The sequence below is a fragment of the Hemitrygon akajei genome, chromosome 31, assembly GCF_048418815.1.
Source record: "Hemitrygon akajei chromosome 31, sHemAka1.3, whole genome shotgun sequence".
NCBI classification, from domain to species: Eukaryota; Metazoa; Chordata; class Chondrichthyes; order Myliobatiformes; family Dasyatidae; genus Hemitrygon; species Hemitrygon akajei.
In genome coordinates this window covers 3,023,458-3,038,343 of record NC_133154.1, presented here as the reverse complement: position 1 = coordinate 3,038,343, position 14,886 = coordinate 3,023,458, and the positions used below count along the sequence as shown (strand labels likewise).

At 58.1% G+C, this 14,886-nt stretch overlaps 1 protein-coding gene across 1 annotated transcript in view; it reads left to right on the top strand.

The window, feature by feature from the left end:
• Positions 1-1,514: 1,514 nt before the first annotated feature.
• Positions 1,515-14,886, top strand: part of LOC140719404 (serine protease 27) — a 62,175-nt gene continuing 48,803 nt past the window's right edge. Inside the window, exons 1-2 of the mRNA XM_073034035.1 lie at positions 1,515-1,777; positions 2,326-2,594. Of these exons, the coding sequence (XP_072890136.1) occupies positions 1,539-1,777; positions 2,326-2,594 (508 nt within the window). The 5' untranslated portion in view covers positions 1,515-1,538. The remainder of the gene's footprint in view (positions 1,778-2,325; positions 2,595-14,886) is intronic.

The following is a 14,886-nucleotide window of genomic DNA, read 5'->3' as shown; positions in this document are numbered from 1 at the left end:
CGATGTCCAGTCCCGGGGGGGGAGGGGACGGTGTGTCCGATGTCCAGTCCCGGGGAGGGAGGGGACGGTGTGTCCGATGTCCAGTCCCGGGGAGGGAGGGGACGGTGTGATCGATGTCCAGTCCCGGGGAGGGAGGGGACGGTGCGTCCGATCTCCAGTCCCGGGGAGGGAGGGGACGGTGCGTCCGATGTCCAGTCCCGGGGAGGGAGGGGACGGTGCGTCCGATGTCCAGTCCCGGGGAGGGAGGGGACGGTGTGATCGATGTCCAGTCCCGGGGAGGGAGGGGACGGTGTGTCCGATGTCCAGTCCCGGGGAGGGAGGGGTGTCCGATGTCCAGTCCCGGGGAGGGAGGGGACGGTGTGATCGATGTCCAGTCCCGGGGAGGGAGGGGACGGTGTGTCCGATGTCCAGTCCCGGGGAGGGAGGGGACGGTGTGTCCGATGACCTGTCCCGGGGAGTGAGGGGGACGGTGTGTCCGATGACCTGTCCCGGGGAGGGAGGGGATGGTGTGTCCGATGACCTGTCCCGGGGAGTGAGGGGGACGGTGTGTCCGATGACCTGTCCCGGGGAGGGAGAGGACGGTGTGATCGATGTCCAGTCCCGGGGAGGGAGGGGATGGTGTGTCCGATGACCTGTCCCGGGGAGGGAGAGGACGGTGTGATCGATGTCCAGTCCCGGGGAGGGAGGGGACGGTGTGTCCGATGACCTGTCCCGGGGAGTGAGGGGGACGGTGTGTCCGATGACCTGTCCCGGGGAGGGAGAGGACGGTGTGATCGATGTCCAGTCCCGGGGAGGGAGGGGATGGTGTGTCCGATGTCCAGTCCCGGGGAGTGAGGGGGACGGTGTGTCCGATGACCTGTCCCGGGGAGGGAGGGGACGGTGTGTTCGATGTCCAGTCCCGGGGAGGGAGGGGTGTCCGATGTCCAGTCCCGGGGGGGGAGGGGACGGTGTGTCCGATGTCCAGTCCCGGGGGGGGAGGGGACGGTGTGTCCAATGTCCAGTCCCGGGGAGGGAGGGGACGGTGTGTCCGATGTCCAGTCCCGGGGAGGGAGGGGACGGTGTGTCCGATGACCTGTCCCGGGGGGTGGAGGGGACGGTGTGTCCGATGTCCAGTCCCGGGGAGGGAGGGGACGGTGTGTCCGATGTCCAGTCCGGGGGGAGAGTGGACGGTGTGTCCGATGTCCAGTCCCGGTGAGGGAGGGGACGGTGTGTTCGATGTCCAGTCCCGGGGAGGGAGGGGACGGTGTGTCCGATGTCCAGTCCCGGGGAGGGAGGGGACGGTGTCCGATGTCCAGTCCCGGGGAGGGAGGGGACGGTGTGATCGATGTCCAGTCCCGGGGAGGGAGGGGACGGTGTGTCCGATGACCTGTCCCGGTGGGTGGAGGGGACGGTGTGTCCGATGTCCAGTCCCGGGGAGGGAGGGGACGGTATCCGATGTCCTGTCCCGGGGAGGGAGGGGACGGTGTGTCCGATGTCCAGTCCCGGGGGGAGGGAGGGGACGGTGTTTCCAACTCCCCGTCTTGGCGAGGGAGAAGCCGATGCCTGGTCCCAGGGTTGGGTGGTGGTGTTTCCGTGGGTTACATGACACAAATTGGTTCTCACTTGCTTCGTCAGCCTGTGGGCGTCGTGTGATCAGCAATCGGATCGTGGGGGGGACGGACGCGATTGACGGAAATTGGCCTTGGCAAGTCAGCATCCATCTAGACAACAAACACATTTGCGGAGCGACGCTCATCTCCACGGACTGGGTCTTAACGGCAGCGCATTGTGTAGCAAGGTACAGTCACCAGTGCTTCACTGACCACCCACAAGTTCAACAAGATCTCAAGTAGTTCATGTCCTGCTGGATAGTCTAGAACCTTCACTGTGTGTCTGACCCCGGGAGTGTGTGATGGGACGGTGTGGGGGGAGATTCACTCTGTGTCTGACCCCGGGAGTGTGTGATGGGACGGTGTGGGGGGAGATTCACTCTGTGTCTGACCCCAGGAGTGTGTGATGGGACAATGTGGAGGGAGTTTCACTCTGTGTCTGACCCCGGGAGTGTGTGATGGGACGGTGTGGGGGGAGATTCACTCTGTGTCTGACCCTGGGAGTGTGTGATGGGACGGTGTGGAGGGAGATTCACTCTGTGTCTGACCCTGGGAGTGTGTGATGGGACGGTGTGGGGGGAGATTCACTCTGTGTCTGACCCTGGGAGTGTGTGATGGAACGGTGTGGAGGGAGATTCACTCTGTGTCTGACCCTGGGAGTGTGTGATGGGACGGTGTGGAGGGAGATTTGCTGCGGTTCTAACTGCTGGGAAACATATTTCTCCCCACCGCCCAGCAATCTGGTGAGCAGCTATGTGCTATACTTCGGGAGATATCAGCAGAATGGAGTCAACTCTAACGAAAAGTCGTCGAAGGTCTTCTACATTATTAAGCACAGCAGATACGTGAACGCTGAAGAGGGTTATGACATCGCGTTGCTGAAACTTTCCACACCAATCAGCTTCTCCAACTACATCATTCCCATCTGCCTCCCCAGCAGCACCTATAGGTTCAGCTGTGGTCCCGGTTATTACATCACCGGCTGGGGACACGTCAGCGAAAGTGGTAAGGAATTAGCTAGATAGCCCACCCGTTGACAAACAGTCCTCTTCCTCCCTATGAGACTGTCCTTCACCCGACCGGGCGTCCGACACACCGTCCTCCCCCCTTTTCTCTGGTGCCAGGTAGCAAAAACACCAGGACCCCCTGTAAAAACCGACACACTCCCCGGGACCCCCTGTAAATACTGACACACTCCCCGGGACACCTGTGAATACCGACACACTCCCCAGGACCCCCTGTAAATACCGACACACTCCCCGGGACCCCCTGTAAGTACCGACACACTCTCCGGGACCCCTGTGAATACTGACACACACCCCGGGACCCCCTGTAAATACCGACACACTCCCCAGGACCCCCTGTGAATACTGACACACTCCCCGGGACCCCCTGTAAATACTGACACGCTCCCCGGGACCCCCTGTAAATACTGACACGCTCCCCGGGACCCCTGTGAATACCGACACACTCCCCAGGACACCCTGTAAATACTGACACACTCCCCAGGACCCCTGTGAATACTGACACACTCCCCGGGACCCCCTGTAAATACTGACACGCTCCCTGGGACCCCCTGTAAATACCGACACACTCCCCAGGGCCCCTGTAAATACCGACACACTCCCCGGGACCCCCTGTAAATACCGACACACCCCCCGGACGCCCAGTAAATACCGACACACTCCCCAGGACCCCCTGTGAATACTGACACACTCCCCAGGACCCCCTGTGAATACCAACATATTCCCTGGGACACCCTGTAAATACTGAAACACTCCCCAGGACCCCCTGTGAATACTGACACACTCCCCGGGACCCCCTGTAAATACTGACACGCTCCCCGGGACCCCTGTGAATACCGACACACTCCCCAGGACACCCTGTAAATACTGACACACTCCCCAGGACCCCTGTGAATACTGACACACTCCCCGGGACCCCCTGTAAATACTGACACGCTCCCTGGGACCCCCTGTAAATACCGACACACTCCCCAGGGCCCCTGTAAATACCGACACACTCCCCGGGACCCCCTGTAAATACCGACACACCCCCCGGACGCCCAGTAAATACCGACACACTCCCCAGGACCCCCTGTGAATACTGACACACTCCCCAGGACCCCCTGTGAATACCAACATATTCCCTGGGACACCCTGTAAATACTGCAACACTCCCCAGGACCCCCTGTGAATACTGACACACTCCCCGGGACCCCCTGTAAATACTGACACGCTCCCCGGGACCCCCTGTAAATACGGACACGCTCCCTGGGACCCCTGAGAATACCGACACACTCCCCAGGACACCCTGTAAATACTGACACACTCCCCAGGACCCCTGTGAATACTGACACACTCCCCGGGACCCCCTGTAAATACTGACACGCTCCCTGGGACCCCCTGTAAATACCGACACACTCCCCAGGGCCCCTGTAAATACAGACACACTCCCCGGGACCCCCTGTAAATACCGACACACCCCCCGGACCCCTGTGAATACCGACACACCCCCCGGGACCCCCTGTAAATACCGACACACCCCCCGGGAACCCCTGTAAATACCGACACACCCCCCCGGGAACACCTGTAAATACTGACACACTCCCCAGGACCCCCTATAAATACTGACACACTCCCCAGGACCCCCTATAAATACTGACACACTCCCCGGGACCCCTGTAAATACTGACACACTCCCCAGGACCCCCTATAAATACTGACACACTCCCCGGGACCCCTGTAAATACCGACACACTCCCCGGGAACCCCTGTAAATACCGACACACTCCCCGGGACCCCTGTAAATACTGACACACTCCCCAGGACCCCCTATAAATACTGACACACTCCCCAGGACCACTGTAAATACCGACACACTCCCAGGACCCCTGTGAATACTGACACACACCCCGGGACCCCTGTAAATACTGACACACTCCCCAGGACCCCCTATAAATACTGACACACTCCCCGGGACCCCCTGTAAATACTGACACGCTCCCTGGGACCCCCTGTAAATACCGACACACTCCCCAGGGCCCCTGTAAATACAGACACACTCCCCGGGACCCCCTGTAAATACCGACACACCCCCCGGACCCCTGTGAATACCGACACACCCCCCGGGACCCCCTGTAAATACCGACACACCCCCCGGGAACCCCTGTAAATACCGACACACCCCCCGGGAACACCTGTAAATACTGACACACTCCCCAGGACCCCCTATAAATACTGACACACTCCCCAGGACCCCCTATAAATACTGACACACTCCCCGGGACCCCTGTAAATACTGACACACTCCCCAGGACCCCCTATAAATACTGACACACTCCCCGGGACCCCTGTAAATACCGACACACTCCCCGGGAACCCCTGTAAATACCGACACACTCCCCGGGACCCCTGTAAATACTGACACACTCCCCAGGACCCCCTATAAATACTGACACACTCCCCAGGACCACTGTAAATACCGACACACTCCCAGGACCCCTGTGAATACTGACACACACCCCGGGACCCCTGTAAATACTGACACACTCCCCAGGACCCCCTATAAATACTGACACAATCCCCAGGACCCCCTGTAAATACCGACACACTCCCAGGACCCCTGTGAATACTGACACACTCCCCGGGACCCACAGTAAATATTGACACGCTCCCCGGGACCCCTGTGAATACTGACACACTCCCCAGGACCCCTGTGAATACTGACACACTCCCCGGGACCCCCTGTAAATACTGACACACACCCCAGGACACCCTGTGAATACTGACACACTCCCCAGGACCCCTGTGAATACTGACACACTCCCCGGGACCCCTGTAAATACAGACACACTCCCCGGTACACCCTGTAAATACCGACACACACCCCCCCAGGACCCCCTGTAAATACCGACACACTCCCCGGGAAACCCTGTAAATACTGACACACTCCCCGGGAACCCCTGTAAATACTGACACACTGACCAGGACACCCTGTGAATACAGACACACTGACCAGGACCCCTGTCAATACTGACACACTCCCCAGGACCCCCTGTAAATACTAACACACTGACCAGGACCCCTGTCAATACTGACACACTCCCCAGGACCCCCTGTAAATATCGACACACTCCCAGGACCCCTGTGAATACTGACACACTCCCAGGGACCCACTGTAAATATTGACACGCTCCCCGGGGACCCCTGTGAATACTGACACACTCCCCAGGACCCCTGTGAATACTGACACACTCCCCGGGACCCCTGTAAATACAGACACACTCCCCGGTACCCCCCTGTAAATACCGACACACCCCCCCCAGGACCCCCTGTAAATACCGACACACTCCCCCGGGAAACCCTGTAAATACTGACACACTCCCCGGGAACCCCTGTAAATACTGACACACTGACCAGGACCCCTGTCAATACTGACACACTCCCCAGGACCCCCTGTGAATACCAACACATTCCCTGGGACACCCTGTAAATACTGAAACACTCCCCAGGACCCCCTGTGAATACCAACACATTCCCTGGGACACCCTGTAAATACTGAAACACTCCCCAGGACCCCCTGTGAATACTGACACACTCCCCGGGACCCCCTGTAAATACTGACACGCTCCCCGGGACCCCTGTGAATACTGACACACTCCCCAGGACCCCTGTAAATACTGACACACACCCCAGGACCCCTGTCAATACTGACACCACTCCCCAGGACCCCCTGTGAATACCAACACATTCCCTGGGGACACCCCTGTAAATACTGAAACACTCCCCAGGACCCCCTGTGAATACTGACACACTCCCCGGGACCCCCTGTAAATACTGACACGCTCCCCGGGACCCCCTGTGAATACCGACACACTCCCCAGGACACCCTGTAAAATACTGACACACTCCCCAGGACCCCTGTGAATACTGACACACTCCCCGGGACCCCCTGTAAATACTGACACGCTCCCTGGGACCCCCTGTAAATACCGACACACTCCCAGGGCCCCTGTAAATACCGACACACTCCCCGGGACCCCCTGTAAATACCGACACACCCCCCGGAACCCCAGTAAATACCGACACACTCCCCAGGACCCCCTGTAAATACCGACACACTCCCCGGGACCCCCTGTAAATACTGACACGTTCCCCGGGACCCCTGTGAATACCGACAAACTCCCCAGGACACCCTGTAAAATACTGACACACTCCCCAGGACCCCTGTCAATACTGACACACTCCCCCGGGACCCCCTGTAAATACTGACACGCTCCCTGGGACGCCCTGTAAATACCGACACACTCCCCAGGGCCCCTGTAAATACCAACACACTCCCCGGGGACCCCCTGTAAATACCGACACACCCCCCGGACCCCCAGTAAATATCGACACACTCCCCAGGACCCCTGTGAATACTGACACACTCCCCAGGACCCCTGAGAATACCGACACACTCCCCAGGACACCCTGTAAATACTGACACACTCCCCAGGACCCCTGTGAATACTGACACACTCCCCGGGACACCCTGTAAATACTGACACGCTCCCTGGGACCCCCTGTAAATAACGACACACTCCCCAGGGCCCCTGTAAATACCGACCACACCCCCCGGACCCCCAGTAAATACCGACACACTCCCCAGGACCCCTGTGAATACTGACACACTCCCCAGGACCCCTGTGAATACCGACACACCCCCCGGAACCCCCTGTGAATACTGACACACTCCCCCAGGACCCCCTGTAAATACCGACCACACCCCCCAGGACCCCCTGTAAATACCGACACACCCCCCGGGAACCCCTGTAAATACCGACACACCCCCCGGGAACCCCTGTAAATCCTGACACACTCCCCAGGACCCCCTGTGAATACCGACACACTCCCCAGGACCCCTGTGAATACTGACACACTCCCCAGGACCCCTGTAAATACTGACACACTCCCCAGGACCACCCTGTGAATACTGGACACACTGACCAGGACCCCTGTGAATACTGACACACACCCCAGGACCCCCTGTAAATACTGACACACACCCCAGGACACCCTGTGAATACTGACACGCTCCCCAGGACCCCTGTGAATACTGTCACACTCCCCGGGACCCCTGTAAATACAGACACACTCCCCGGGTACCCCCCTGTAAATACCGACACCCCCCCCCCCAGGGCCCCTGTAAATACCGACACACACCCCGGGACCCCCTGTAAATACCGACACACCCCCCGGACCCCCCAGTAAATACCGACACACTCCCAGGACCCCTGTGAATACTGACACACTCCCCAGGACCCCTGTGAATACTGACACACTCCCAGGGACCTTCTATAAATACTGACACACTCCCCGGGACCCCTGTAAATACCGACACACCCCCGGAGCCTGTAAATACCGACACACACCCCGGGAACCCCTGTAAATACTGACACACTCCCCGGGACACCCTGTAAATACCGACACACTCCCCGGGTCCCCCTGTAAATACCGACACACCCCCCGGGAGCCTGTAAATACTGACACACTCCCCAGGACCACTGTAAATACCGACACACTCCCAGGGACCCCCTGTAAATACCGACACACTCCCCGGGACCCCCTGTAAATCCTGACACACTCCCCAGGATCCCCTGTGAATACCGACACATTCCCCGGGATACCCTGTAAATACCGACCACACTCCCAGGACCCCTGTAAATACTGACACACTCCCCGGACCCCCTGTGAATACTGACACACCTCCCCAGGACCCCCCTGTGAATACCAACACATTCCCTGGGACCCCCTGTAATTACTGCACGCCTCCCCGGGACCCCTGTGAAACCGACACACTCCCCAGGACACCCTGTAAATACTGACACACTCCCCAGGACCCCTGTGAATACTGACACACTCCCCCGGGACCCACTGTAAATACTGACACTCTCCCTGGGACCCCCCTGTGAATACTGACACACTCCCCGGGACCCGCTATAATACTGACACACTCCCCGGGACCCCTGTAAAATACCGACACCCCCCCCGGAGCCTGTAAATACCGACACACCCCCCGGGAACCCCTGTAAATACTGACACACTCCCCGGGACACCCTGTAAATACCGACACCACTCCCCGGGTCCCCCTGTAAATACCGACACACCCCCCGGAGCCTGTAAATACTGACACACTCCCCCGGACCACTGTAATACCGACACACTCCCAGGGACCCCCTGTGAATACTGACACACTCCCCGGGACCCCCTGTATATACTGACACGCTCCCGGGACCCCTGTAAATACCTGACACGCTCCCCGGGACCCCTGTGAATACCGACACACTCCCCCAGGACACCCTGTAAATACTGACACACTCGCCAGGACCCTCTGAATACTGACACACTCCCCGGGGACCCCCTGTAAATACTGACACGCTCCCTGGGACCCCCTGTGAAATACCGACACACTCCCCAGGGCCCCTGTAAATACCGACACACTCCCCGGGACCCCCAGTAAATACCGACACACTCCCCGGGACCCCCAGTAAATACCGACACACTCCCCAGGACCCCCGTAATACCGACACACTCCACGGGACCCCCTGTAAATACTGACACGCTCCCCGGGACCCCTGAGAAATACCGACACACTCCCAGGACACCCTGTAAATACTGACCACACTCCCCAGGACCCCCTGTGAATACTGACACACTCCCCGGGACCCCCTGTAAATACTGACACGCTCCCTGGGACCCCCTGTAAATACCGACACACCTCCCCAGGGCCCCTGTAAATACCGACACACTCCCCGGGACCCCTGTAAATACCGACACACCCCCCGGACCCCCAGTAAATACCGACACACTCCCCAGGACCCCTGTGAATACCGACACACCCCCCGGGACCCCCGGTAAATACCGACACACCCCGGGAACCTGTAAACGACACACCCCCGGGAACACCTGTAAATACCGACACACTCCCCCAGACCCCTGTAAATACCGACACACTCCCCAGGACCCCCTGTAAATACTGACACACTCCCCAGGACCCCCTATAAATACTGACACACTCCCCAGGACCCACTGTAAAAACCGACACACTCCCCGGGAACCCCTGTAATACTGACACACTCCCCAGGACAACCCTGATAAATACTGACACACTCCCCGGGACCCCTGTAAATACCGACACACTCCCCGGGAACCCCTGTAAATACCGACACCTCCCCGGGACCCCTGTAAATACTGACACACTCCCCAGGACCCCTGTAAATACTGACCACACTCCCCAGGACCCCCCTATAAATACTGACACACTCCCCAGGACCACTGTAAATACCGACACACTCCCAGGACCCCTGTGAATACTGACACACTCCCCGGGACCCCTGTAAATACTGACACACTCCCCAGGACCCCCTATAAATACTGACACACTCCCCAGGACCCCCTGTAAATACCGACACACTCCCAGGACCCCTGTGAATACTGACACACTCCCCGGGACCCACTGTAAATATTGACACGCTCCCCGGGACCCCTGTGAATACTGACACACTCCCCAGGACCCCTGTGAAATACAGACACACTCCCCGGGACCCCTGTGAATACTGACACACTCCCCGGGACCCCTGTAAATACTGACACACACCCCAGGGACACCCTGTGATACTGACACACTCCCCCAGGACCCCTGTGAATACTGACACACTCCCCAGGACACCCTGTAAATACCTGACACACACCCCAGGACACCTGTGAATACTGACACACTCCCCGGGACCCCCCTGTAAATACTGACACGCTCCCTGGGACCCCCTGTAAATACCGACACACTCCCCAGGGCCCCTGTAAATACCGACACACTCCCCGGGACCCCTGTAAATACCGACACACCCCCCGGACCCCCAGTAAATACCGACACACTCCCCAGGACCCCAGTGAATACCGACACACCCCCCGGGACCCCCTGTAAATACCGACACACCCCCCCGGGAACCCCTGTAAATACCGACACACTCCCCAGGACCCCCTATAAATACTGACACACTCCCCAGGACCCACTGTAAATACCGACACACTCCCCGGGACCCCCTGTAAATACTGACACACTCCCCAGGACCCCCTATAAATACTGACACACTCTCCGGGACCCCTGTAAAATACCGACACACTCCCCGGGAACCCCTGTAAATACCGACACACTCCCCGGGACCCCTGTAAATACTGACACACTCCCCAGGACCCCTGTAAATACTGACACACTCCCCAGGGACCCCTATAAATACTGACACACTCCCCAGGACCACTGTAAATACCGACACACTCCCCCGGGAACCCCTATAAATACTGACACACTCCCAGGACCACTGTAAATACTGACACACTCCCAGGACCCCTGTAAATACCGACACACTCCCCAGGACACCCTGTAAATACGACACACTCCCAGGGACCCCTGTGAATACTGACACACTCCCCGGGACCCCTGTGAATACTGACACACTCCCCAGGACCCCCTATAAATACTGACACACTCCCCAGGACCCCCTGTAAATACCGACACACTCCCAGGACCCCTGTGAATACTGACACACTCCCCGGGACCCACTGTAAATACTTGACACGCTCCCCGGGACCCCTGTGAATACTGACACACTCCCAGGACCCCTGTGAATACTGACACACTCCCCGAGGACCCCCTGTAAATACTGACACACACCCCAGGAAACCCTGTGAATACTGACACACTCCCCAGGACCCCTGTGAATACTGACACACTCCCGGGGACCCCTGTAAATACAGACACACTCCCGGTACACCCTGTAAATACCGACACACCCCCCCCCAGGACCCCTGTAAATACCGACACACTCCCCGGGAAACCCTGTAAATACTGACACACTCCCCGGGAACCCCTGTAAATACTGACACACTGACCCAGGACCACCCTGTGAATACAGACACACTGCCCAGGACCCCTGTCAATACTGACACACTCCCCAGGACCCCCTGTAAATACTGACACACTGACCAGGACCCCTGTCAATACTGACACACTCCCCAGGACCCCCTGTAAATACCGACACACTCCCAGGACCCCCCTGTGAATACTGACACACTCCCCGGGACCCCACTGTAAATATTGACACGCTCCCCGGGACCCCTGTGAATACTGACACACTCCCCAGGACCCCTGTGAATACTGACACACTCCCCGGGACCCCCTGTAAATACTGACACACACCCCAGGACACCCTGTGAATACTGACACACTCCCCAGGACCCCTGTGAATACTGACACACTCCCCGGGACCCCTGTAAATACAGACACACTCCCCGGTACCCCCTGTAAATACCGACACACCCCCCCAGGACCCCCTGTAAATACCGACACACTCCCCGGGAAACCCTGTAAATACTGACACACTCCCCGGGAACCCCTGTAAATACTGACACACTGACCAGGACCCCTGTCAATACTGACACACTCCCCAGGACTCCCTGTAAATACTGACACACTGACCAGGACACCCTGTGAATACAGACACACTGACCAGGACCCCTGTCAATACTGACACGCTCCCCGGGACCCCCTGTAAATACCGACACCCCCCCCGGGAACACCTGTAAATACCGACACACCCCCCCGGGAACACCTGTAAATACCGACACACTCCCCCAGACCCCTGTAAATACCGACACACTCCCCAGGACCCCCTGTAAATACTGACACACTCCCCAGGACCCCCTATAAATACTGACACACTCCCCAGGACCACTGTAAAAACCGACACACTCCCCGGGGAACCCCTGTAAATACTGACACACTCCCAGGACCCCCTATAAATACTGACACACTCCCCGGGACCCCTGTAAATACCGACACACTCCCCGGGGAACCCCTGTAAATACCGACACACTCCCCGGGACCCCTGTAAATACTGACACACTCCCCAGGACCCCTGTAAATACTGACACACTCCCCAGGACCCCCTATAAATACCTGACACACTCCCCAGGACCACTGTAAATACCGACACACTCCCAGGACCCCTGTGAATACTGACACACTCCCCGGGACCCCTGTAAATACTGACACACTCCCCAGGACCCCCTATAAATACTGACACACTCCCCAGGGACCCCCTGTAAATACCGACACACTCCCAGGACCCTGTGAATACTGACACACTCCCCGGGACCCACTGTAAATATTGACACGCTCCCCGGGACCCCCTGTGAATACTGACACACTCCCCAGGACCCCTGTGAATACTGACACACTCCCCGGGACCCCTGTGAATACTGACACACTCCCCGGGACCCCCTGTAAATACTGACACACACCCCAGGACACCCTGTGAATACTGACACACTCCCCAGGACCCCTGTGAATACTGACACACTCCCCAGGACACCCTGTAATACTGACACACACCCCAGGGACACCCTGTGAATACTGACACACTCCCCGGGACCCCCTGTAAATACTGACACGCTCCCTGGGACCCCCTGTAAATACCGACACACTCCCCAGGGCCCCTGTAAATACCGACACACTCCCCGGGACCCCCCTGTAAATACCGACACACCCCCCGGACCCCCAGTAAATACCGACACACTCCCCAGGACCCCTGTGAATACCGACACACCCCCCGGGACCCCCTGTAAATACCGACACACCCCCCGGGAACCCCTGTAAATACTGACACACTCCCCAGGACCCCCTATAAATACTGACACACTCTCCGGGACCCCTGTAAATACCGACACACTCCCCCGGGAACCCCCTGTAATACCGACACACTCCCCGGGGACCCCTGTAAATACTGACACACTCCCCAGGACCCCTGTAAATACTGACCCACACTCCCCAGGACCCCCTATAAATACTGACACACTCCCCAGGACCACTGTAAATACCGACACACTCCCCGGGAACCCCTATAAATACTGACACACTCCCCCAGGACCACTGTAAATACTGACACACTCCCAGGACCCCTGTAAATACGACACACTCCCCAGGACACCCTGTAAATACCGACACACTCCCAGGACCCCTGTGAATACTGACACACTCCCCCGGGACCCCTGTGAATACTGACACACTCCCCAGGACCCCCTATAAATACTGACACACTCCCCAGGACCCCCTGTAAATACCGACACACTCCCAGGACCCCTGTGAATACTGACACACTCCCCGGACCCACTGTAAATATTGACACGCTCCCCGGGACCCCTGTGAATACTGACACACTCCCCAGGACCCCTGTGAATACTGACACACTCCCCGGGACCCCCTGTAAATACTGACACACACCCCAGGAAACCCTGTGAATACTGACACACTCCCCCAGAGACACCCCTGTGAATACTGACACACTCCCCGGGACCCCTGTAAATACAGACACACTCCCCGGTACACCCTGTAAATACCGACACACCCCCCCAGGACCCCTGTAAATACCGACACACTCCCGGGAAACCCTGTAAATACTGACACACTCCCCGGGGAACCCCTGTAAATACTGACACACTGACCAGGACACCCTGTGAATACAGGACACACTGACCAGGACCCCTGTCAATACTGACACACTCCCCAGGACCCCCTGTAAATACTGACACACTGACCAGGACCCCTGTCAATACTGACACACTCCCCAGGACCCCCTGTAAATACCGACACACTCCCAGGACCCCTGTGAATACTGACACACTCCCCGGGTCCCACTGTAAATATTGACACGCTCCCCGGACCCCTGTGAATACTGACACACTCCCCAGGACCCCTGTGAATACTGACACACTCCCCGGGACCCCCTGTAAATACTGACACCCACCCCAGGACACCCTGTGAATACTGACACACTCCCCAGGACCCCTGTGAATACTGACACACTCCCCGGGACCCCTGTAAATACAGACACACTCCCCGGTACCCCTGTAAATACCGACACACCCCCCCAGGACCCCCTGTAAAATACCGACACACTCCCCGGGAAACCCTGTAAATACTGACACACTCCCCGGGAACCCCTGTAAATACTGACACACTGACCAGGACCCCTGTCAATACTGACACACTCCCCAGGACTCCCTGTAAATACTGACACACTGACCAGGACACCCTGTGAATACAGACACACTGACCAGGACCCCTGTCAATACTGACACGCTCCCCGGGACCCCCTGTAAATACTGACACGCTCCCCGGGACCCCTGTGAATACCGACACGCTCCCCGGGACCCCTGTAAATACTGACACACTCCCCAGGACCCCTGTGAATACTGACACA